The 24,474-nt window shown below is 47.9% G+C and overlaps 1 protein-coding gene across 6 annotated transcripts in view; it reads left to right on the forward strand.

The window, feature by feature from the left end:
- Positions 1-318: 318 nt before the first annotated feature.
- The window catches only part of LOC140732472 (WD repeat-containing protein 97-like), a 166,243-nt gene continuing 142,087 nt past the window's right edge, over positions 319-24,474 (forward strand). For 4 of the 6 annotated variants that reach the window (XM_073055175.1, XM_073055180.1, XM_073055179.1 and 1 more), the window contains exons 1-6: positions 319-482; positions 4,179-4,327; positions 6,557-6,678; positions 12,649-13,259; positions 16,915-17,036; positions 18,292-18,946. In XM_073055175.1, the coding sequence (XP_072911276.1) occupies positions 4,297-4,327; positions 6,557-6,678; positions 12,649-13,259; positions 16,915-17,036; positions 18,292-18,946 (1,541 nt within the window). In that variant the 5' untranslated portion in view covers positions 319-482; positions 4,179-4,296. Of the gene's footprint in view, positions 483-1,158; positions 1,212-1,324; positions 1,430-4,178; positions 4,328-6,556; positions 6,679-12,648; positions 13,260-16,914; positions 17,037-18,291; positions 18,947-24,474 lie in introns of those variants that run through there. The other 2 variants (XM_073055176.1, XM_073055177.1) reach the window with 2 other exon arrangements.

Raw genomic sequence — 24,474 nt, forward strand, 5'->3', positions numbered from 1 at the left:
GATAATATTACGACATAGATGAACCTGATTCAGATTCTAACAGTCCACACACGTTCCCATAACAGCACATGCATGCAGACACTGATAATTGCATGGCCACATGTGCACACTGTTCAGACCCCGAAGGCCTGGTTCATTGACCCCCGCCAGTGCTCGCTCAGCTCAGGGAGGTGGAACCGCCCTTGGGCCGAGGCCGGGGAGCGGAGCGGGACAGTTCCAACGCTGACGCTGATTGGAGGACAGGCAGGGTCAGGGGTCATCCCGGGCGTGGAGGCGTCGCCCGTCTCTTAGCGACCACTGGTTGTCAGGGAAGTTAGTTACCGCGGATGGTCGATAATCTTTCAGGGGAAGGTCACTGACTGGTTAGTGAAAGGCTAGGGCGCTGGTTAGTGACAGTAATCGGTTAATCACAGCCCGGCACTCGTTAGAGAGAGTTAATTGAAAGGCTAGCAGTGAGAGTTCCGACCACCGTCTGGTTAAAGGTAAGGCCCTAGATAGCGAGAGACAGTCAGGGCAAGCGGGAACTCTGATCACCAGCTGGCTGGCACAACGCTGGTTAAAGAGCAGGCACTAGTTAGTGAGAGGGCTTGTACCGGCTGGTGTGTGATGAACCTTAGCATTAGTTGATTGGAAAAAAAAAGTGCTGTATTAGGTGCAGGTTTATACATTAAATATTAATTGCTAACAGAGTACTATTTAACAAACTGAAAATAGTTAATGAACTTCCGAATTCAGTGAATTTATTGAGAGATTATAGAATTTTTAGTGAAAGTTTGCTTAAAGACAAAGTTTCGAGAAATCAGAATTGGTGGAAAGAATATTTTCTGAGGAAAGTGTGAGACATGTATCAGCATATATCAGCATTATTAACCAATGAAATTGTATTTATTGAGAGAGAGATTAATGAGATTACTAATTACAAATTGGGAGAGTAAAGGAATAATTAATACATTGAACATGATCAATTTGGAGAGATGTGGTTGGTTAGAGGATAGATGTTGAAAATTAAAATTGGTGCAGTTAGATTAGGGGTGAACTGAGAATCTGACACTGATTATTGATGATTGGGAAATTAGTTAATAATTAGTGAAAACAGTTGGCTAATTTTGAGAGGCTGGGATTATTTAATGTCCTGTAAGATTAATTAATAACCAATTAAGGACCAAAAAGTAACGAGGCACAATGCATGTTTGTGAGATGCTACAGAGAGGGTATGTTGCTGATTTATTAATGATTATAACATTACATAATAACAGTGCCTCTTCCTCTCTGCCATCAGATTCTTAAATCAGATGGTGAGAACGCACCTAGAGTATTGTGTTCAGTTCTGGTCACCTCATTATAGGAAGGATGTGGAAGCTATGGAGAGGGTGCAGAGGAGATTTACCAGGATGTTGCCTGGTTTGAAGAACAAGTCATATGAAGCAAGGTTAGCGGAGTTCGGACTTTTCTCTTTGGAGCGTAGAAGAATGAGAGGGGATGATAGAGGTCTACAAGATTATGAGAGGCATAGATAGGGTGGATAGTCAGTACCTGTTTCCCAGGGCACCAAGAGCAAACACCAGAGGGCATATGTACAAAATTAAAGGAAGGAAGTTTAGTTGAGACATCAGGGGTAGATTTTTTACACAGAGGGTTGTGAGTGCCTGGAATGACTTGCCAGGGATGGTGGTGGAGGCTTAAACATTAGGGGTATTTAAGAGCCTCTTGGACAGGCACATGGATGAAAGAAAAATAGAGGGTTATGTGGTAGTGTGGGTTTAGTACTTTTTTTTAAGGATCATATGGGTTGGCACAACATGGAGGGCTGAAGGGCCTGTACTGTGCCGTAGTGTTCTATGGTTCTAAATGGACATTGAACCCCGGACACTACCTCACTTTTTAAATATACCTTGTATAGTATTTCTGTTTTTAATCTATTCTATATGTGTATACTATAATTTATTTATTTATTGTTGTTATTTTATTTTGGTTTTTTTCTTCCAGATTATGTATTGTATTGAACTGCTGCTAAGTTAACAAATTTCACGTCATGTCGCTGATAATAAACTTGATTCTGATTACATTGTAAAATGGTTTATTATTATCACATGTACTGAGATATGGTGAAAAGCTTGTCCTGCAAACTCTTCACACAGATCAGATCATTATACAGTGTGTTGAGGCAGAACAAGGTCAAACAATGCAGAATAGAGTGTCACAGTTAGATGCAAGATCTTAACAAAATAGATTGTGAGACCAAGAGTCCATCTTATTGTATGAGGGAACAGTTCAGTAGTTGTATATTTAAAGCAGAGGTTGAGCTTGGTGGGACGTGCTTTCAGGCTTTGGCCCAATGAGAGAGGGAGAAGAGAGAATGTCTGGCATGGCTGCTTTACTGAGGCAGTGAGAGAGTCTGTGGAGGAGAGGCTGGTTTCCGTGATGTGCTGAACTCTATCCACAACTCTGCATTTTCTTGTGGACGCAGGCAGAGCAGTAGCGGAGATGTTTACAGTCTTCACCGACTCTTGTTTAAAATGGGGGACTGTTCCAAAACTGAGTGGAAGCCCAGCTGACCTACTGTGTGTACAGCTCGTTGAAGGAACTTGCAATGAGGCAATGGAGTTGGGACAGGGTGGGAGGAGGACAGACAGCAAAGGCAGATGGAATGAGGGAGGGGGTGGAACAGTGTGAGGGTTGAGAGCAGATAGGAGTGAGATTTGTGTCGAGTGACGATGGTTTGCAGATAGTGCGAGGGCACCAGCATGCTCTTGGTATTTTTCTACATGTTGACAATGGATAGAGTGAGCATGTAGGGGATGTGGGGGGTTGCTGAAGAGCAGAGGACAGAGCCTCAGGAGAGGAGAGGATGAGGGGGAGATGAAGACCAGAGGACAGAGCCTCAGGTGTGTAGAGGATGAGGGGGAGATGAAGACCAGAGGACAGAGCCTCAGGAGGGGAGAGGATGAGGGGGAGATGAAGACCAGGGTATAGAGCCTCAGGTGTGTAGAGGATGAGGGGGAGATGAAGAGCAGAGGACAGAGCCTCAGGAGGGGAGAGGATGAGGGGGAGATGAAGACCAGGGGATAGAGCCTCAGGAGGGGAGATGAGGGGGAGATGAAGAGCAGAGGATAGAGCCTCAGGAGGGGAGAGGATGAGGGGGAGATGAAGAGCAGAGGATAGAGCCTCAGGAGGGGAGAGGATGAGGGGGAGATGAAGAGCAGAGGATAGAGGCTCAGGAGGGGAGAGGATGAGGGGGAGATGAAGACCAGGCATTTTGACCATGCCATAGGCATTGCAGGCATTCTGAAAACACAACAAACACAAAGAATTAATGACTGAAAAAAGAAGTGTGAACCCCAAAGCCTCCTGCCCCTCACAGCCTCCTGCCCCCCACACACAAGCAGCATCTTCCCCCTCCCACCATTCTAGCAGAAAGCATCAGCATTCCCACCACCCACCTTGCAATCAACAGCACAGCCCCAAAGAGAGCCCCAAAGTGGGCTACACCCAAGTGCAGAGGCCTCCAACAGTCACAATCGATGTCTGGTTCCCTGCAACACTTCACTTTGCAACACCAGCGTAAATTCGTGTCCACAGGGCCGCATCCCATAGGTGCCCATCTTCAGGCTGCCCTTGGGGATATTGAAAATGCTCCAACACTGCTGGGTAGAATTGCAGTCTGAGTGCAGCAAACGAACACAGACTCTGACAGTGTTTATGAAATTCTGGAAACACTGAGCAGGGCAGGCAGTGACTGTGGAGAAACACACACAAAATGCTGCAGGAATCCAACAGGGCAGGCAGTGACTGTGGAAACCGATATTGATAACAGTTAATATTCCAGGACAGATGGACCTTCATCAGTATCTGTGGAGACTTTGCCCGAGTGTTGGTAGGATTTTCTGTGTTTGTAATGTAATCCTGGGCGCTATGGTAGTGCAGAGGTTAGGGTGAGTCTATGAGAATTTAGGGCAGCCGAGTTCAAAGTTCACTTCCACCACCATCTGTAAGGAGTTTGTACATTCCTCCCCGTGACTACATGGGTTTCCTCTGGGAACTCTGCTTTCCTCTCACAGTCCCAAGGTGCAGGTTGACTGGTCACTGTGAATTGTCCTATGATTAGGCTGGGGTTATTGGGAAGGGCTTGTTCCACACTGTATCTCTAAGTAAATAAAGGGAAAGCTCTTCTATTGCAGCTCAGCCTCGTAACTGGCCCTTTCTGCAGCTGTTCTCCCCACTGACGATACAAGGACGAGAGTTAATCCTGACGTCACTTTGCACAGACTACCATGAAGTGAGGAGACGGTGTGCACCATGGAGCCCATGAAGATGTTGGACCAGAATGGTGAGCTAGCTGTCCCCACCCCAGCCCACCTCCTCTCCGCCTGCTCCCAGTGACAAAGCAGAACGCGTTCAGTCCTCAAGCCCATCCACCACCTCCTGAAGATGCACGAGAATGCAGAGGCTGGAATCAGCTGGAGGAACTCGATGTGTCCATGTTTTCCCTGAGTTATACTGTTTCTGAATATTTTGCCTTGTCTCTGTCCAGCTCCCAAAATCCCCTCACACTTCCCAAACTCACCATTACCTCACACATTAGCATTGTTCGTTCTCTGTTTCTTCACCATCTGACTCCTTCAATTTTTCTGTCCCCTCTCCCTCTCCATCAACCCATCTCTCTCCAGCACACACCCACACCCTCTCCCCTTTACCCCCTCCCCATTCCTGGCCCTCCCCCCACTACTGTCCCACCCCTACCTTCCTCCTCCCTTGTCTCTCTGTCCCACTTCTCCCCTTGTCTCTCCCCTGCCCCCAGTTTCTCTCACTCCCTCTCTGTTTCTCAACCTCCCATTCTTTCTCTGACCCTCTTTCTCCCTTCTCTGTCTCTTTCTCTGATCCTTCCCCTCCCACCCCTGCTCTCTGACTCCCTACCTCTCTGCCTCTGTCTCTCTGGCTCTTGCCCCTCCCCCTCTCCCTCTCTCTTTCTTTCCCTCACCCTCTCCCTCTGTATGTGACCTTCCCTGATCTCTTGCCTCCTCTACTCAAATCCTCTTTACTTTTTCTTTTAAACTTATTTTTTCATTTTCTGACTAGCTGAGACATTTTTTTGCAAATTTTTGTTTTTAATTGTGAGGTGTTTTTCTTAAGTAAAACTCCAAATTGTGGCAATGTGAATGAATTTTAGTGCTGGAAACACTCCGCAGGTAGGGCAGCATCTGTGGAGGGAGAAACCTTTAACCAGAGCCCTCCCCTCCAGTGAGCACATTTACAAGTAGTGCTGTCACAGGAAAGCAGCATCTATCATCAAGGACCCCTCTACCGCTGGTAGCATTTTCTGTTTTTGTAATATAATCATGGACACTATGGAAGTGCAGTGGTTAGCATGAGTCTATGAGAACTTAGGGCAACGGAGTTCAGGCTTCAATTGTTCAACGTCCTGAACAGTGAGAAGTTCACATCTACAGATGCGCTGGGCTGTCCACACCACTCTCTGCAGAGTCCTGTGATTAAGGGAGGTACAATTCCCATACCAGGCAGTGATGCAGCCAGTCAGGATGCTCTCAATTGTGCCCCTATAGAAAGTTCTTAGCATTTGGTGACCCATACCGAACTTCCTCAATCGTCTGAGGTGAAAGAGGCGCTGTTGTGCCTTTTTCACCACCCATCTGGTGTGTACAGACCACGTGAGATCCTCAGTGGTGTGTATGCTGAGGAACTTAAAGCTGTTCACCCTCTCAACCCCAGATCCATTGATGTCAATAAGGATTAGCCCATCTCCATTCCTCCTGTAGTCCACAACCTGCTCCTTTGTTTTTGTGACATTGAAGGAGAGGTTGTTTTCTTGACACCACTGTGTCAGAGAGATGACTTCGTCCCTGTAGGCCACCTCGTTATTGTTTGAGATTAGGCCAATCAGTGTAGTGTCTTCGGCAAACTTAATTAGCTGATTAGAGCTGTGGGTGGCGATACAGTCATGGGTATACTGGGAGTGAAGGAGGGGACTCAGTACACAGCCCTGAGGGGCTCCTGTGTTGAGAGTCAGGGGGTTGAAGGTGAGGGAGCCCACTCTTACCACCTGCCGGTGATCTGACAGGAAGTCCAGAATCCAGCTGCACAAGGCAGGGTCCAGGCCGAGGTCTCTGAGCTTCTTGTCGAGCCTGGATGGAATTATGATGTAGAATGCTGTTCTTGGACTAGATTTCAGCATTCAACACCATCATTCCATCCCGGCTCAACAAGAAGCTCAGAGACCAAGAACAGCAGAACAGCAACTCTAGCATTCTCACATAAGTATCCTTCTTCAGATGTGTGAGGATGGTACAACTTATGTTGTCAGTATTATTTATTTACTTTTAAATTTGCACAATTTGTCTTCTTTTGGCTGTCACTCTTTGTGTGTTGTTTTTCATTGATTCTATTGTATTGCTCTGTTCCACTGTGAACGCCTGCAAGAAAATGAATCTCGGCCTAGTATCTGGTGGCACGTACGTGTTCTGATAGTAAATTTATATCTACCTGAAACTTTTGTGGATGTATCTAAGTCCTGCACCATTTTCCCCAATCTCTTATAAAGCTGCTGTACTGGCCAGCCACTTGTCTCACACACTGAAGGCGGGTGAAGATGAGATGGTGAAGGAGAAAGTCCACCGCATGTGGTCCATGCTGAGTACGGCGGTTCACGGCTCGATAGAAAAGGTACAGAGCCCCTACTGACTTTCCTGCAATGTACATGGTACAATCCACTGCACTTCTGCCATTGGGTTCTGAAATGAGAGCAGTACAGCACAGTCCAGGCCCTTCGGCCCACAATGTTGTGCCGACCCTAAAACTTACTAAGATCAATCTAACAGTTCCCTCCCACATGATCCTCCAGTTTTTTTCATCCATGGGTCTAAGAGTTTCTTAAATGTCTCCAGTGTATCTGCACCCACTGCGCTCTGTGTAAAGAACCTACCTCTGACATCCCCTATACTTTCCTCCAGTCATCTTAAAATACTGCACTCTGGTATTAGTCATTTCCACCTGAGGAAAAAGTCTCTTGCTCCACTCTACCCCTACCTCTTATCGTCTTGTACACCTCTATCATCCACTGCAAAAGAGCAAAGCCCGAGCCCACTCAGCCAACCCTCAGCTTGTGCACAAGTGCAATGACAAAACACCCACTGCAATCCTCCCTCTGACATCCTCCTACTATTTCCTCCAGTCACCTAAAATAGATGCGCTCTTATATTAGTTATTTCTGCCCTGGGAAAAAGTCCACTCGATCCTTATACCCAGGAGGTTAATTTAATTTACTTCTGAAAACTGGGAGGACATTGCACTCAATAGCTATGTGACGGGGTCCTGAATTACCCCTATGAACTGTGTTTTTGAAAAGAGAGAGGGAGTTGTTTTTCAACACCGGACATCTTGTTATTAAGGGAGAGAGAGAGAGAGAGAGGCAAAGACTGCCTGGAGATGGTTTCTCTGCAAGCTTGTTTTGAATATACAAGGACACTGCCATTTGATGGACAGCTGGTGTTCAGCATGGTGAGATAAATAGAAGGTCCGCTGATAGACCTACAGACACATGGTTTTGGACACTGAATGAGCTTTGTTGTGCCCACAGAAAAGGTGGGTTTTGGAGAACCGATCAGTGGCTCTCGCAATGTGAAAGGGTGTGACCGGTGGGCAGTTATTCGTGTGTCCAACCCTTGCCTGGGTTGATAATTTCACCATGGAAGAACGGTCCCCTTTGTGTGTGGTCACAGTCGGTGACTTCTAAAGGATTTCGGAGGACAACGGGATGATTGACGGCGTCAGCTTACTTGAAGACTCAAAACACTCTCTCTGTCTCTCTCTCTCATCACTACTCGACTCAATACCACAAACTGAACCTTACTTATCATCGTAAGCCTGAATCCATTCAGCCCTAGGCTTGAAGAAGCCTGGATTTCCTATCTCCACACATATATAATCATTGCTAACCTGTTTGATATATCTGCATTTATTTTACTGTAATGCGTAGTTACTAATAAATAGTATTAGTTTATAGCAATACCAGGCTCCACGGTGTTTTCTATTTCTGCTGGTTCTTTAACCCGTCACGGGGTACGTGACAGATATACCTGGAGGAAATCTGTTCAAGAGGGAGCTGAGCTACATGAAAGCGACCACTGCTGTGCCACGGAGAACAAGCAGCAGCTGTGAAAGGAGAGACTGAACAACTAAAAAACCCAGCCACCATTTACTGATGTTCACACTGCTCCAGAATATGTGGATCCTGGATTGGCCTCGACTGCCACCTGAGGACCCACCAATGGACAACCATTAGAACAGCATCATACTCAACCTGAGCAATCGCATTACTGCTACTACTACTACTGTATTGCAATGGGAAAGCCTTTCTGTTTCAGTGAGATGGACCTTGGGACTTTTGATTATTCATTCGTGTTGTAGTTGCAAAGGAAACATTCAAAGTAGGAGTTGTAGCAAGATATTCACAAAACTTTGAAAGGTCCATAAGCTAAGAAGTTCAGTACTGGGAGCATGCCAAGTATTTCCCTTCCCTGCTGTCAAGTTCTGTGAGACTGACATTCGAAGACTTCCCTCGTTATACTCCCAGAATGGTCTTCTATACTCTTCTTCATCTGCTCAAGCTCAACTCTCTGTCTTCACCCTCCCACACAGAATTTGTTTTAACTGCATGAAGAGCTTAATTCTAACCAATATTTACAGGAGCACCATCAAGAGTGTCCTGACGAGTTGCATCTCCATTTCGTACAGGAATTCCACGGCATCTGACTGCTAGTCCCTACAACGGATCACGGGAAATGCTGAGAGATGGTTGTTGACTTCAGGAGGGCAAGTTAGGTCTTTATTCTTTGGAGCGTAGAAGGTTGAGGGGGGACTTGATAGAGGTATTTAAAATTATGAGGGGGATAGACAGAGTGGACGTGGATAGGCTTTTTCCATTGAGAGTAGGGGAGATTCAAACAAGAGGACATGAGTTGAGAGTTAGGAGGCAAAAGTTTAGGGGTAACATGAGGGGGAATTTCTTTACTCAGAGAGTGGTAGCTGTGTGGAATGAGCTTCCAGTAGAAGTGGTAGAGGCAGGTTCGGTATTGTCATTTAAAGTAAAATTGGATAGGTATATGGACAGGAAAGGAATGGAGGGTTATGGGCTGAGTGCGGGTCAGTGGGACTAGCTTGAGAGTAAGCATTCAGCATGGACTAGAAGGGCCAAGATGGCCTGTTTCCATGCTGTAATTGCTATATGGTTATATGGCATGGAGCAACCACTCTCCACTGAACATTGACGGCTCCAAAGAGCACCAAATTTCTTGGGGTTCACCTGGTGGAGAATCTCACCTGGTCCCTCAACACCAGCTCCATAGCAAAGAAAGCCCAGCAGCGTCTCTACTTTCTGCGAAGGCTGAGGGAAGTCCATCTCCCACCCCCATCCTCATTACATTCTACTGGGGTTGTATTGAGAGCATCCTGAGCAGTTGTATCACGGCCTGGTGTGGAAATTGCACCATCTCGGATCGCAAGACCCTGCAGCGGATAGTGAGGTCAGCCGAGAAAATCATCGAGGAGTCTCTTCCTGCCATTACGGACATTTACACTACACGCTGGATCTGCAAAGCAAACAGCATTATGAAGGACCCCATGCACCCCTCATACAAACTCTTCTCCCTCCTGCTGTCTGGGAAAAGGCACCGAAGCGTTTGGGCTCTCACGACCAGACTGTGTAACAGTTTCTTCCCCCAAGCTATCAGAATCCTCAATACCCAGAGCCTGGACTGACACCAACTTACTGCCATCTATTGTGCCTATTGTCTTGTTTATTATTTATTGTAATGCCTGCACTGTTTTGTGCACTTTATGCAGCCCTGGGTAGGTCTGTAGTCTAGTGTAGTTTTTTTTTACGTAGTTCAGTGTAGTTTTTGTACTGTTTCATGTAGCACCACGGTCTTGAAAAACGTTGTCTCATTTTTACTGTGTACTGTACCAGCAGTTATGGTCAAAATGACAATAAAAAGTGACTTGACTTGAGAGGATCATCAGGGTCCCTCTTCCACCCATTTGGGATATTTATCAGAAGTGCTGTGCACTGTCATTGTTAGTGATCCCTCCCATCTCTCCAACAATCTCTTTGACTCCCTACTATAGTAGCCTTAGACAACCCCCTAGGACAACATCTTGGCTTGAGTGTTCGCAATACTATATTAAAAGAACCAGAATTATTTTCTAAAGAAACCTTGAGGTTCTTTTTTAAACAAAAGAACTGCAAATACTGGAAATCTGAACTAAATCAACCAGGCACCGTTTGTGAAGGGAGAAACAGTTAAATGTTTCATCTTCCACCAGAGCCTTCCAGCATGTGGGCAGAGCCAGCATCTACACTCAGTGGCCACTTTACTGTGTACCCCCTGTACCTAATAAAATGGCCACGAGTTTATGCCAACGATGGTCTGTTATAGCCCATCCACCCCAAGGTTCAAAGTGTTGTGTGTTCAGAGATGCTCTTCCACACACCACTGTTGAAATGTGTGGTTATTTGAGTTCCTGTCAGCTTGAACCAGTCTGGCCGTTCTCCTCCGACTATTCTCATTAACAAGACTCTTTTGCCCACAGAACAGCTGCTCACTGGATGTTTTTCTGTTTTTCACACCATTCTCCGTAAATGCTAGAGACTGTCGTGCATGAAAATCCCAACTGATCAGCCGTTTCTGAGATCCCCACACGACTGGCTGATATTTGCATTCATGCGCAGGTGTACCTAATAAAGTGGCCTCAGAATGCATGGCCCTTAAAAAGATAAGATAAAACTTTATTTATCCCAAAGGAAAGTATTGCTGCAAGGTTGCCCAGTCAGAAATATATACTTTGAAGTACAAGATGCAAGCATTGAGGAATGATAAGAATAAAATGTGTATTAAAAAGTAATAGTGCCAAATAAAGATGAGCAATGAAACCATATAGTTATGGAGGAGGAGTTGTAGAGTCTTAGAGGAGTTGTAGAGGAGGAGTTGCAGGGAGGAAGGATCTCCTGTGGCGTTCAGTTGTGCACCTCAGTGGAATCAGTCTGTTACTAAAGGTACTCCTGTTTGTCCAGTGTGTCATGGAGGGGGTGAGAGGGATTGTCCATAATGCTCTGTAGCTTCTGTAGCATCCTCCTCTCAGACACAACCCCCAGAGACTCGAGCTCCACCCCCAGAACAGAACCAGCCTTCCTGACCAGCTTATCGACCTTCTTGGTGTCAACTGCTCTCACCCTGCTGCCCCAGCACACCACAGCTTAGACTAGAATGCTGGCCACCACTGAGTCGTAGAGTATCTGCAGCGTAGCACTGCAGACGTTGAATGACTGTCCCTTCTTGTACAGAGCCGCTGAATTTTTAGTCCAGTCCAGTTTATTGTCTGGGTGAGTTCCCAGGTATTAGTAGTCCTGGGCAACTTCCACATCCATTCCTTTGATGGAGATGGGAATGCAGGGTGTTTTCACCTCCCTGAAGTCTACCACCAACTCCTTTGTCTCAGTGATGTTGAGCTGCAGGTGATTTGGCCCACACCGCTCAACAAAGTTGTTTACCTCTCTTCTGTACTCAGCCTCTTGACCCCGACCGATACAGTCCGCAACTGCTGAATCATCCGAAAACTTCTGCAGGTGGCAGGGCTCTGAGTTGTGTCTGAGATCCGAGGTGCAGATGGTGAACAGGAAGGGGTCAGGGCAGTCCCCTGAGGTGCCCCTGTGCTGCTGACCACAGTGTCTGATTCACAGCTCTGCAATCTCACATAGTGTGGCTGTCTGGACAGGTAGTCTGTAATCCAGGACACTAGTGGAGCATTCACCTGCATCTCCGTGGGGGTGGGGGGGGGGTGCTTCCTTGTTGAACTATAGATGTGGTGAGGGTGCTCCGGGATTTAGATCTGCATCTCCGTGGGGGGTGCTTCCTTGTTGAACTACAGATGTGGTGAGGGTGCTTCGGGATTTAGACCTGCATCTCCGTGGGGGGTGCTTCCTTGTTGAACTACAGATGTGGTGAGGGTGCTTCGGGATTTAGACCTGCATCTCCATGGGGGGTGCTTCCTTGTTGAACTACAGATGTGGTGAGGGTGCTTCGGGATTTAGATCTGCATCTCCATGGGGGGTGCTTCCCTGTTGAACTACAGATGTGGTGAGGGTGCTCCGGGATTTAGACCACAGTATCTTGTACCTTTGGTTTTATGGGGCCAGTAACATCATGAAAGATCCCACCCACCCTGCTCATGGACTGTTTGTCCCACACCCGTCAGGGAGGAAGCTACATACCATCCACGCCAAGACCACCAGGTTCAAAACCAGTTACTTTCCCCAAGCAGTAATGCTGATCAACACCTTGATCTACTAACCCACCGCTTCACCCCCGGTCAACCACCACTACTTCATCATTTCCTGTCAGAGTCACCTTATGTACAGACACTCCCTTGCCTAGCATCACCTTATGGACATTAATGTATGTATACAAACTATAAATATTTATATATTGTGTTTTTTTTCACTATTATGTTTTTGTGTTGCAGTAGATTGAGAGTAACAGTTTTTTTTGTTCTCCTTTACACTGTGAACTGGAAATGACATTGAATAGCCTTGAATATTGAGTCTTTATACGACTCTCTGGTTCTCTGTCCCACTTGCAGATCAAACGTTCCGACTGGAAGCCGCGGGAACTGGAGCATGGACTACGGCATGTGCAGCGGGTCAAGCTGATGAGAGATGTCCACCATGTGATGTTTAATGTTGTTACCCAGGAGTTCATCTGCATGCTTTCCAGTACAGATATCTGCATCTATCACTGTGATGGGCGCAAGATCAGGGAGCTGAGCCTGGCAGAGCCCCTGGAGGGCCTACTGTACTCCCACAAGGTCCACCAGTATGTTGGCTGGAACCACTGCCCCCAACTTAAGGTGCTGAGCCCAGATTTCAGGACCCTCTCAGTCAACCAGGCCAGGCACAGCATCACCTGCTGCTGTTATGACCGGGAGCTGAACCAGATTGTCACAGCCGGCATAGGCAACGTCTGCTCCTGGCGTTTCTACTTTGGCTGCCGGGACTTGATATGCAACGTCGCCATCACACAAGGCTTGGCGGAGACTGACACCTTCACTGACTTGGTTGTGGAAGTGTGTCCGGTCTCAATGCTGCCGGCAGCCCATGTTCAGTGCTGCTATGCTGTGTGCAAGACTGGAGTTGCCTCCTTTGACCTGACCAAGGGGATCCTCCTCACCTACGAGAAACACCTGCACGAAAGGTAAATCTACATCTGCCGCTGCAGACCCCCACACCTGGGTTATAGAGACCATAAGACAGGGAACAGAATTAGGCCATTCAACCCATCGAGTCTCCTCCACCATTCCATCATGGTTGATTTATTATCCCTCTCAATCCCTTTCTCCAGCCTTCTCCCTGTAACTTTGACACCTGACTAAATATTAAAATATACCCAATGACTTGCTCTCCACAGCTGTCTGTGGCAATGAATTCCACAGATTCACCCCCCTCTGGCTAAAGAATTTCCTCCTCATCTTTGTTCTAATTGAGACCATACAAAGGCAGTTTGTAAGTTCTTGCATATTGCTGGTTGGTTCAAGAACCAAATGGCTGAAGGGAAATGGCTAATCCTGAATCTGTTTGTGTGGGACTAAAGGCCAACCAACACTGATCCCTGTGCCACACAATTGGCTGCTGGCGTCCAATTTGTAAAACAACCCTCCTCTGATTCCCAGCAAAACCTCAGATTCTTCATTGATCGGGGCATGAAGGGATATGGGGGAAAGGCAGGAGACTGAGGCTGAGAGGAAATATGGATCAGCCATGATGAAATGGCAGAGCAGACCCTGTGGGCCAAATGGCCAAATTCTGCTGTGATATCTTATTGTTTTATGGTCGTTTAGTGACATTATGACCACTTTGATCACTTTGTACTGAAATGGGGTTGTTGCCTACCTTGCTGAGTTCCTCCAGGACCTTCTGTGTGTGTGTTGCTTTTGTTTTGTTTTAGTTGTGCCCTTTCTTGTAAAAAAAAATGTGCATAACATGGGTTTAATTTCTGTTTTTTTTGTGAATGCTGATTATTTGATATTCTGTGTTGTGACACTGATTATCTGATATTCTGTGTCTGTGATGCTGATTATCTGACACTCTTTGATGCTGATTATCTGACACACTGTGATGCTGATTATTTGATGCTCTGTGCCTGTGATGCTGATTATCTGACATTCTGTGATGCTGATTATCTGATGCTCTGTGTCTGTGATGCTGATTATCTGAAACTCTGTGCCTGTGATGCTGATTATCTGACACTCTGTGATGATGATTATCTGACGCTCTGTGTCTGTGATGCTGATTATCTGACACTCTGATGATGATTATCTGACACTCTGTGATGATGATTATCTGACGCTCTGTGATGCTGATTATCTGACACTGTGTGCCTGTGATGCTGATTATCTGACACTCTGTGATGCTGATTATTTGATGCTCTGTGCCTGTGATGCTGATTATCTGACACTCTGTGATGCTGATTACTTGATGCTCTGTGCCTGTGATGCTGATTATCTGACACTCTGTGTCTGTGATGCTGATTATCTGACACTCTGTGTCTGTGATGCTGATTATCTGACACTCTGTGATGCTGATTATTTGATGCTCTATGCCTGTGATGATGATTATCTGACGCTCTGTGTCTGTGATGCTGATTATCTGACACTGTGTGCCTGTGATGCTGATTACCTGACACTCTGTGATGCTGATTACCTGACACTCTGTGATGCTGATTATCTGACACTGTGTGCCTGTGATGCTGATTACCTAACACTCTGTGATGCTGATTATTTGATGCTCTTTGCCTGTGATGCTGATTATCTGACACTCTGTGCCTGTGATGATGATTATCTGACACTCTGTAATGCTGATTATCTGATGCTCTGTGCCTGTGATTATGATTATCTGACAGACTGTGATGCTGATTATTTGATGCTCTGTGCCTGTGATGCTGATTATCTGACACTCTGATGCTGATTATCTGACACTCTGTGATGCTGATTATCTGACACTCTGTGATGATTATCTGACACTCTGTGATGATTATCTGGCACTCTGTGCCTGTGATGCTGATTATTTGATGCTCTTTGCCTGTGATGCTGATTATTTGATGCTCTGTGCCTGTTATGCTGATTATCTGACACTCTGTGATGCTGATTACTTGACGCTCTGTGCCTGTGATGGTGATTATCTGACACTCTGTGCCTGTGATGGTGATTATCTGACACTCTGTGCCTGTGATGCTGATTATCTGACGCTCTCTGTCTGTGATGCTGATTATCTGATGCTCTGTGCCTGTGATGCTGATTATCTGACACTCTGTGATGCTGATTATCTGACACTCTGTGATGATTATCTGACACTGTGATGATTATCTGGCACTCTGTGCCTGTGATGCTGATTATTTGATGCTCTGTGCCTGTGATGATGATTATCTGATGCTCTGTTCCTTTGATGATGATGATTATCTGATGCTCTGTGTTTGTGATGATTATCTGACACTGTGGGCCCTGTGATGCTGCTGCAAGTAAGTTCTTCATTGCATCTGTGCCTACATGGACATGTACAGATAACAAAAAAGTTGACTTTGATCTTTAGTTCCCCAGTTGTTTGTCATTTACATTAATGACCTGGATGAAAACCATAAGACACAGGAGCAGAATTAGCATATTTATCCCAATTGAGTCTGCTCTGCCATTCCATCTTCTTCCTTTGCCTATTGCACCATGGTTATTTAGGGCAGCAGTGAACATCTCCATCTCTGGTGGCGTTCGCAGCTCCCTTCATCATGTCCATAGCTGCCTCTCGATTCACTGTCATTCATGCGAGTCCCAGGTGGAGATTCAGGAATACTGTGCCTCTATACTGAAGGATTCTTTGTTGCTGTTTCTGTAACAGTTTTGTTTTACCGGTTAGGGTTGTTAGCCCTGAGCTGAACCCCCGAACCTGGAGGACCCGTGGACCACTCTTAGTCTGGCCTTTGCCCTTTGACCTGCTTGGCATGGGTTACCCTACCTAGAGCCAAAGCATAACGCCCTCACTTTCACTAGTATAGTTCTCTGGTTCATTGAGGCACGCAAACCTTCAAACTATGATATGGTTGTGGTCCTCTTGGAAAACCATTCCATCATGAGAGATTTATTACCCATCTCAACCCCATTCTCCTGGCTTCTCTCTGTAACCTTTAACACCCTGACTAATCAAGGACTTGTCAATCTTTGCTGTAAACGTACCCAATGACTTGGCCTACACAGCCATCTGTGACAACAAATTCCACAGATTTACCACCCTGTGGCTAAAAAAAAAATCCTTCTCATCTTTGTTCTAAATGGACATCCCTCTATTCTGAGGCTTTGCCCTCTGTTCTCATACTTCCCTACGATAGGAAATATCCTCTCCACATCCACTCTATCTAGGCCTTTCAGTATTTGATAGTTTTAATAAGATCCCCCCTCATTCTTCTAAAATGTAGCTAGCATGGTTGTGAGTTTATGAGTGACACCAAAAATTAGTGTTATAGTGGATAGTGAAGGAGATGGTCTGAGGTTACAACAGACTGAGACCGTCTGGGAGAGTGGCAGATAGAGATTAACTCAGGCGAGTCTGCAGTGGTGCATTTGATGCAAGTAATGACTTTTGTTTTATACAGAGAGTAGTGGGTGCCTGGACGGTCCTGCCCGCATTGGTGGTAGAAGCAGAAACTTGAGAGACTTTTAAGAGATGTGAGGAAAATGGAAGGATATGGACGTTGTGTAGGTAGATTAGTTAGACATTTGATTACTAATTTAATATGTTTGGCACAACTGTGGGTCAAAGGGCCTGTTTCTGTTCCTGTACTGTTCTATGCTCTGTGTTCCCATTAGGAAAATCACAGGAATCGCTATTGTGGAAACGCTGAGATGTGTGGCCACTTCCTCTCGGGATGGGAGTATAAAAGTTTGGGATCAGTCTTGGAACCTGAAGATGATATTTATTGGACACCGAGGTGAGTGGTCAGAATCCCATCATTATCGCTGACACTTGTGATGGAATTTGTTCTGTGAAACAGTACAGCGCAGGGTGAAAAGTTCCAAAGTTAAATACATATTGTGAAAAATGAATAGTGGGGTAGTGTTCATGGACTGTTCAGGAATCTGATAGTGGAGGTGAAGAAGCTGTTCCTAAAACACTGAGTGTGGGTCTTCAGGCTCCTATACCTTCTCCCTATGGTAGTAACACAGAGAGGATTTGTCCTGTGTGATGAGTCCTGTCTTCTTGGGGAATCGCCTCTTGAAGATGTAGTCGATGGTGGGAAGGCGGTGCCCATTCTGGAGCTGGCTGAGCCTGCAGCCCCTGCAGCCTCCTGTGGAGTGGTGGCAATGTGACCAATGAGTGGAGCATCCTGAGCTGCCGAGTGTGAATGGGTGAGAGGGGTGAGAGTAAAGCAATGCACACACGACACCAAGTAAGACTGAGGTAAAGACTTATACAGCTGTAGTGTAGCTTTTGTACTCAACTCTGCAACCGATGAGGGCAGATACACTGTACACCTTCTTTACCAGCCTATCTTCAGGAAGCTGTGCCTTTGCACCCCAAGACCCTCTGTATGTCGATGCTTCGATGGGTTCTGCTGTTGATTGAATACTTTCCTCTTGCATTATGGCTCATAAAGATCAATCTATCCCTTCCCTCTCACATAACCCTTCATTTTCCTAGCATCCATGTTTCTAAAATGTCTCTAATGTATCTGCCTCTATCACCACACTGGTGGGACAACCTATACACACCCTACTCAGTGTAAAAAAAAAACTTACTTTACTTTCCTCCAATCTTAAAATTATGCTCCCTCATATCCGCCTTGGGAAAAAGTCTCTACCTACTCACTTGATCTATGCCTCTTATCATCTAGTACACCTCTGAAGTCTCCTTCGCTCCAATCCCATGCACTGTCAATCTTCAGGCTATGCTACTCAGGGACTTGTGTTTTTGTGACTGTATGTGCTTTGGAACTATATGTGCTGTACATACTGTGTTTTGCACCTTGGCCCTGGAGGAATAGTGTTTCATTTAGCTGTATACATGTGCATGGTTGAAAGACAATTAAACTTGAATTTGAAAGAGAAAAGCCTTACCTTGCTCATTATATCCTCAAAAGTCATGCTCTCCAATCCAGGTAGCATCCTGGTAAATTTTCTCTGCACTCTTTCAAAACCTTCCACACCATTTCTATAATGAGGAATTTTGCCTTTTTCTCCCCACAGGTCCTGTCACCGCACTTGCAATTTACCCAGACGGTCCCTGCCTTCTCTCTGCCTCTAAGGACGGGACCTTGCGGGTGTGGAATGTGGACACGGTGGATCAGGTGGACGAGGTCCAGGTGGGTGTGACGGTCACTCGCTTGGGCACGGAGCCGGGTCAGGACCACATCTTCAGCTGCGCCCAGCAGAGGCTGGACTTCTGGACCATCACGCGCCTGCACATCCGGCACACGGCCATCGGTTATGATGTGAGCTCCATCCACGTTACCAACATTGCCTTGGCTGGCCACTTCCCTGTGCGGGCAGCTTGCTCCTGTGGGGACGGCACAGCCCGGCTGATCTCCCCGGAGGCAGGAGACGTCATCTCCACCCTCTTGCTGGAGCCAGGCCGGCAGGTGGTTGCCCTGGACTATTGCTTGCCCCGGGAGGCTCTGGTAGCACTGACTGACCAGGGAGACCTTCTGAAAGGCAACTCCCTCTCCAACCCCATGGAGGTGCTGATGAAGGTGCCGCATGGTAGACAGGCATCAACTGTCCACTGCCTCTGCATCTACGCACACGTGGACCAGGTCAGCGCTGTTCACTCTCGCTGGCAGCAGGTGGTAACAGGAGGCAGCGAGGAGAAGATCCAGCAGTTTGGTGTGAAGGACAGTGACCGGTGAGAAAGAGGGACCAGCGCTCTTCGTTCAGGCAGGAGTGGCTTTCCAGATAAATCATAAATGCTCTGTTATTGTCACAGTCGGGTTTATGGTCATCGGGGTATACTTATGTTGTCTTATTTAGAGGTACAGAGCAGTATTTTTTAGCCAGAGGGTGGTGAATCTGTAGAATGTGTTGCTGTGTAGTGGAGGCCAGGTCATTAGGTGTATTTAAGGTGAGGTTGATAGATTACGATTGGTCAGGGCATGAAGCGATGCAGTGAGAAGGCAGGAGGCTGAGAGTGAAATGGATTGGCCATGATGAAATGGCAGAGCAGACTTGATGGGGCCCAATGCCCTAATTCTGATTCCATATCTTATGGTCTTATGGAACCATAAGGCCCCTCCGGTCCTTTGAACTGTGTCACCGATTTAACCCCAGCCTAATCACAATGACCAGTTAACCTACTAACCGGTATGTCTGTGGACTGTAGGAGGAAACCAGGGCATCCAGAGTAACCCTACGCTTTCTCAGGGAGGACGTACAAACTCCTTACACGTGACGTTGGAATTGAACTTTGAACTCCGACACCCCTAGCTGTAATAGCATTGTGCTGTTACACTAGTGTAGTGCCCAAATACTAACTCACTTTATCCCATCAGCCCTACTAGGGCATAGGCTGCCAAGAACAGCTCACCAGAGCCCATTGTCCTGGGCCAGTCCTTCAAGTTGTCCCCAGGAGTAGCCACCTGCGAAGATCCGGGAATGAGGTATTTGCAGCTTCTGTTTGTGTTTCTGTAGTTGTGGTTTTCTATGGGTTGAGGTTGCTAACCCCACGTCCAACCCTCCTCCTTTTGCAGCAGGGTATAACTGCTCACGGCAGTTCCTGTCCTGTTTCGGACGCTTGAATGGGCCTCAGTATCAGCGAGACCACCCCCCCCCCCACCCCCAATCAATACCAATTTGTGTACAAAACGATAAACATTTGTTTACATCACAAATACTCAAGGTGCAAATATTCAGTATTTACAAGACAGTGAGTAGACTCAGATTAAAATATGATTACCAACATCTATAAAGCAGTCAATACCCCGTGGGGCCCCATTGCTCCCAGAAATCCCCACTGTACCCATTGCAACGGCATGCTCCCTCTCCAAGGACAGCCGGGCACAGACGTATCCTCGGAAAAGGGGCAGGCAGCACCCTCCACCTTCCACCGCCTAGACCCATGAATGGCCATCTTGGCCAGGCCCAGGAGCAAGCCCACCAAGAGATCCTCCTCTCGCCCACCCCCTCTGATCTGGGTGATCATAAATGAGGAGTGTGGGACCAATGTGCAGCCAGAACCTCAGCAGCTCTCTGAGACACACAAACGGGGCTGCAACCTCTCACATTCTGTGTACGCATGGTACACTGACTCCCCCCCCGCCCCAGAATGGACAGGTGGACAGGAAACCTGCTCAGGGACCTGTTGAACGGGACTGCCCGATGCAACACCTTCCTCCCCAGGTCCCCAGCGTACAGAGACTTCCACTGGGGACCCCCTCCGCTGCCGGACGGTAATTCGGACTGCCAAGGCGAGTCCGGTCGGCAGATGAAGGCGAGGAAGTGGACGGTGTGCTGGAGCAGTCCGTTCAGGAAGCGCCTCGGAGCATCACGGAACGGCACGGTGGGCGTCCCTGCGAGACGGCTCACGTTGTGCAGGACCCTCTCCCACCCGGTCTCCTGAGACCTGGGTCTGACGAGGTGGCGGTGCAGCCGGAACCCCTCCACTTCCCCGACACCCACCGTAATAGGATCAGGATCAGGACCAGTCCCCTCAGCACCATTCCCAATGGCGCAGGGGCACCCTGCCCAGATGAAGCCAGACCCTATGCCCTCCACAGTTCCTGGTAGAAGTGGGGTAGTTCCCTCAGAGTGGCTTGGCTGACGCTGTCCGCCAGGATTAGTGTGGCCTCCTGCAGGCAGCGTCCCCAGCACGAGCCATCCTGGAGGGTGGTCACAGTACTGGTATCTCTGCAGGGTCCTGAGACAGAGAGCTGCCAGCTCAGTGTGCACCAAGGACTGGCTGCCCTCCACGATTGGAAGACTCAGGACAGCTGCAGAGACCCAATGCCCTCTATTGCCCCTGAAGAAGTCCACCAGCCTCTTCCGGGTCCTGGACACAAACACCGTACCACACAATCAAGGCGACCATCTGATTGATAGCTAAAGCCCTCCCCCGGTATGAGATCGCACGAAGGAGGCCTGATCAGCGCCCAAGCCAGACAGAGATTTTTGACTCCAAATCCCGCCAGTTTTCCTGCCAGGTCTCCTCCGTCAAGCTCGGGTAGACCCCCAAGTAGAGGAGGTGCGTGGCGCTCCGCCCAAATGGCCTCAGCCCCTCTGGTGAGGAGTCCACCTGTCACTGACCCGCCAAGAGGCCCACGCTCTTCTCCCAGTTGACCCTGGCAGAGGACGCAGCCGAGAAGACCTGCTGGCAGTCTCGCATCCTTTGCAAGTCAGCCGGGTCGGTGAACATAAGGAGGATGTCATTGGCGTAAGCCGACAGGACAACCTCCATATCTGGTCTGTGCAGAACAAAACCCGTTAACCTCCTGCAGAAAAGGCACAGGAAACCGAATACAACTATCCCGACATGGGGCACCCCCAGCACACCCCCCTCCCAAAGCACAAGGGCACTGTCAAGGACCCGTTGACTTAGCTAGGAACTCCACAGCAGTTGGACGTGGGCCACAAAATGTGTCCCGAGCCTGAATGCTTGCAGATTCCCTGAAAGGTACTTCTGGTCCACCCTGCCAAACGTCTTCTCCTGGTCGTGAGAGAAAGGCCACTGACAGACCAGCCTCTGGGCACAGGTAGATCAGATCCCGGACAAAATGGATGCTGTCCTGGATCAACTACACTGGGGCTGTGTCAGACTGGTCAGGGTGGACCACCTGTGTAGCCCAGATAATTGTCCATCGCCCGGACAACAATCCTGTTCTCCGCATTGAGGAGGGATACTGGGCGCCAATTCTGAAGGCAATGGAGATCCCCCTTCTTTGGCAGCAGGACCACGACTGCTCTGCACCAAGAGAAGGGCATCTCACCCATCGCTATGCTCTCCCCCAATGCCCTCACATAATCAGCCCCTAGGATGTCCCAGAAGACCTGGAGAAATTCAACCGTCAACCCATCTAGCCCCGGGGATTTGTCTCTCTTCAGCTGGTTAAGGGGACTGGTCAGCTCCACCAGAGATAGTGGTGCGTAAAGCTGCTCAGCTGACCCTTGGCAAGTCCCCCACAGAGGCTTTTGCGCATCCTCACTGCATGGGTCCAAAGAAGGGAGACTCATAAAAGGAAAGCACTTTCACCACCAGTTCTTGCTGGATCCGTGACGGAGGAGCCATCCTCTGCCAGCAACTCCACCAGCTGCCTGCAGACACCCCTCCCCTTCTCGAGAGTAGAAGGGCGAGGCATGGTCCAGATCCTTCAGCATCTGGACCCACAACCTCACGTAGGAGCCTCAGGACCTCTCGAGCTGCAGATGCCTCAATGCCTCCTTCCTCTGCTGGTACTCATCCCAGAGGGGCTGGTCACCATTGGTCAGGCCCAGCCAGGATTCCAAGTCGACCAGCTCCTTCTCGAGCTGATCCATCCTGAACATCCACCACTTGTTCGACCTGTGCACATATTCCTGGCAGAGCAGTCGGACGTGAGCCTTGTCCACATCCCACCAGAGCCGCAGGAAGGGGAAACTCCCCCGCTCCTCCTGCCAGGATGTCCAGAACAGCCGGAACGAATCCTGAAACCGGGTGTCTTCCTAGATATATAGAGTTGGTTGATCCGCGAGTTGGTTGATCCTTCTGTATCTCCTTGAGAAAGCACAGAGGTCAGGGTGAAGGCTCCACCAGACATCGACCGAGTCTGAGGACTTGATCAACAGTAACTTCCTCACCCATAGAACCATAGAACAGTACAGTACAGGCCCTTCAGCCCTCCATGTTGTGCCGACCCATAGAATCCTTTAAAAAAGTACTAAACCCACACTACCCCATAACCCTCCATTTTTCTTTCATCCATGTGCCTGTCCAAGAGGCTCTTAAATACCCCTAATGTTTTAGCCTCCACCACCATCCCTGGTAAGTCATTCCAGGCACTCACAACCCTCTGTGTAAAAAAACTTACCCCGATGTCTCCCCTAAACTTCCCTCCCTTAATTTTATACATATGCCCTCTGGTGTTTGCTATTGGTGCCCTGGGAAACAGGTACTGACTATCCACCCTATCTATGCCTCTCATAATCTTGTAGACCTCTATCAAGTCCCCTCTCATTCTTCTACACTCCAAAGAGAAAAGTCCCAGCTCTGCTAACCTTGCTTCATATGACTTGTTCTCCAATCCAGGCAACATCCTGGTAAATCTCCTCTGCACCCTCTCCATAGCTTCCACATCCTTCCTATAATGAGGTGACCAGAATTGAACGCAATACTCTAAGTGCGGTCTTACCAGAGATTTGTAGAGTTGCAACATGACCTCACTACTCTTGAACCCAATCCCCCTATTAATGAAGTCTTGCATCCCATAGGCCTTCTTAACTACCCTATCAATCTGCACAGCGACCTTGAGGGATGTATGGATTTGAACCCAAAGTTCCCTTTGTTCATCCACACACTTAAGTAACTGACCATTAATCCTGTACTCAGTCTTCTGGTTTGTCCTTCCAAAATGCATCACCTCACACTTGTCCGGATTGAACTCCATCTGCCATTTTTCTACCCAACTCTGCAGCCTGTCTATATCCTCTTGTAACCTTCGACAACCTGCAGCTCCATCCACAACTCCTCCAATCTTCGTGTCATCCGCAAACTTACTCACCCATCCTTCCGCCTCTACATCCAGGTCATTTATAAAAATCACAAATAGCAGGGGTCCCAGGACAGAACCCTGCAGCTCTCCACTAGTCACCGACTTCCAGGCAGAATACTTTCCTTCCACAACTACCCTCTGCTTTCTTCCTTTAAGCCAATTTTTTATCCAAGCCCATTTTTTATGTTCAGCTGTTCTGAGGACCAATGTGGTCTCTCTTCTCAAGGGTGCAGTTGAAATCAGCCCCCCCCCCCTCCATAATAACGCACTCGCTCTGATTTATGGACCCCAGCAATGGAGGCACCTCTCAGAACAGTACGCCTGCTTTGGGCCGGGCTCAGGAGTGTACACATTGAAAAAGTGCATTGGCACACTGTCCTGATGCACGGCGAGGTGAAGCAGACAGCCTGGTACGAGTTCATGAACCTTCACTATTTCAGGCCAACAAGAGGGTCACCCCACTGGAAGAGGAGCTGAGGTGACTCATGTAGACCCCCCCCCCCCCCACCATTCCAGGAGCCAAGTGGATTCATCTCCAGGAACAGTGCGGGTTTCCTGCAGGAAGCTCACCACATACCTCCCGTCCCAGAGGACAGAGGGATGATATTAAGGGTCACAACACTCAAATTCACAGTGCTTTTTACTGAGACCCCTCACCAGAGCCCCTGGACGAAGGCACAGAATTCTTCTTCGAGCC

The sequence above is a fragment of the Hemitrygon akajei genome, chromosome 8 (genome assembly GCF_048418815.1).
Source record: "Hemitrygon akajei chromosome 8, sHemAka1.3, whole genome shotgun sequence".
In the NCBI taxonomy this organism is placed as follows: Eukaryota; Metazoa; Chordata; class Chondrichthyes; order Myliobatiformes; family Dasyatidae; genus Hemitrygon; species Hemitrygon akajei.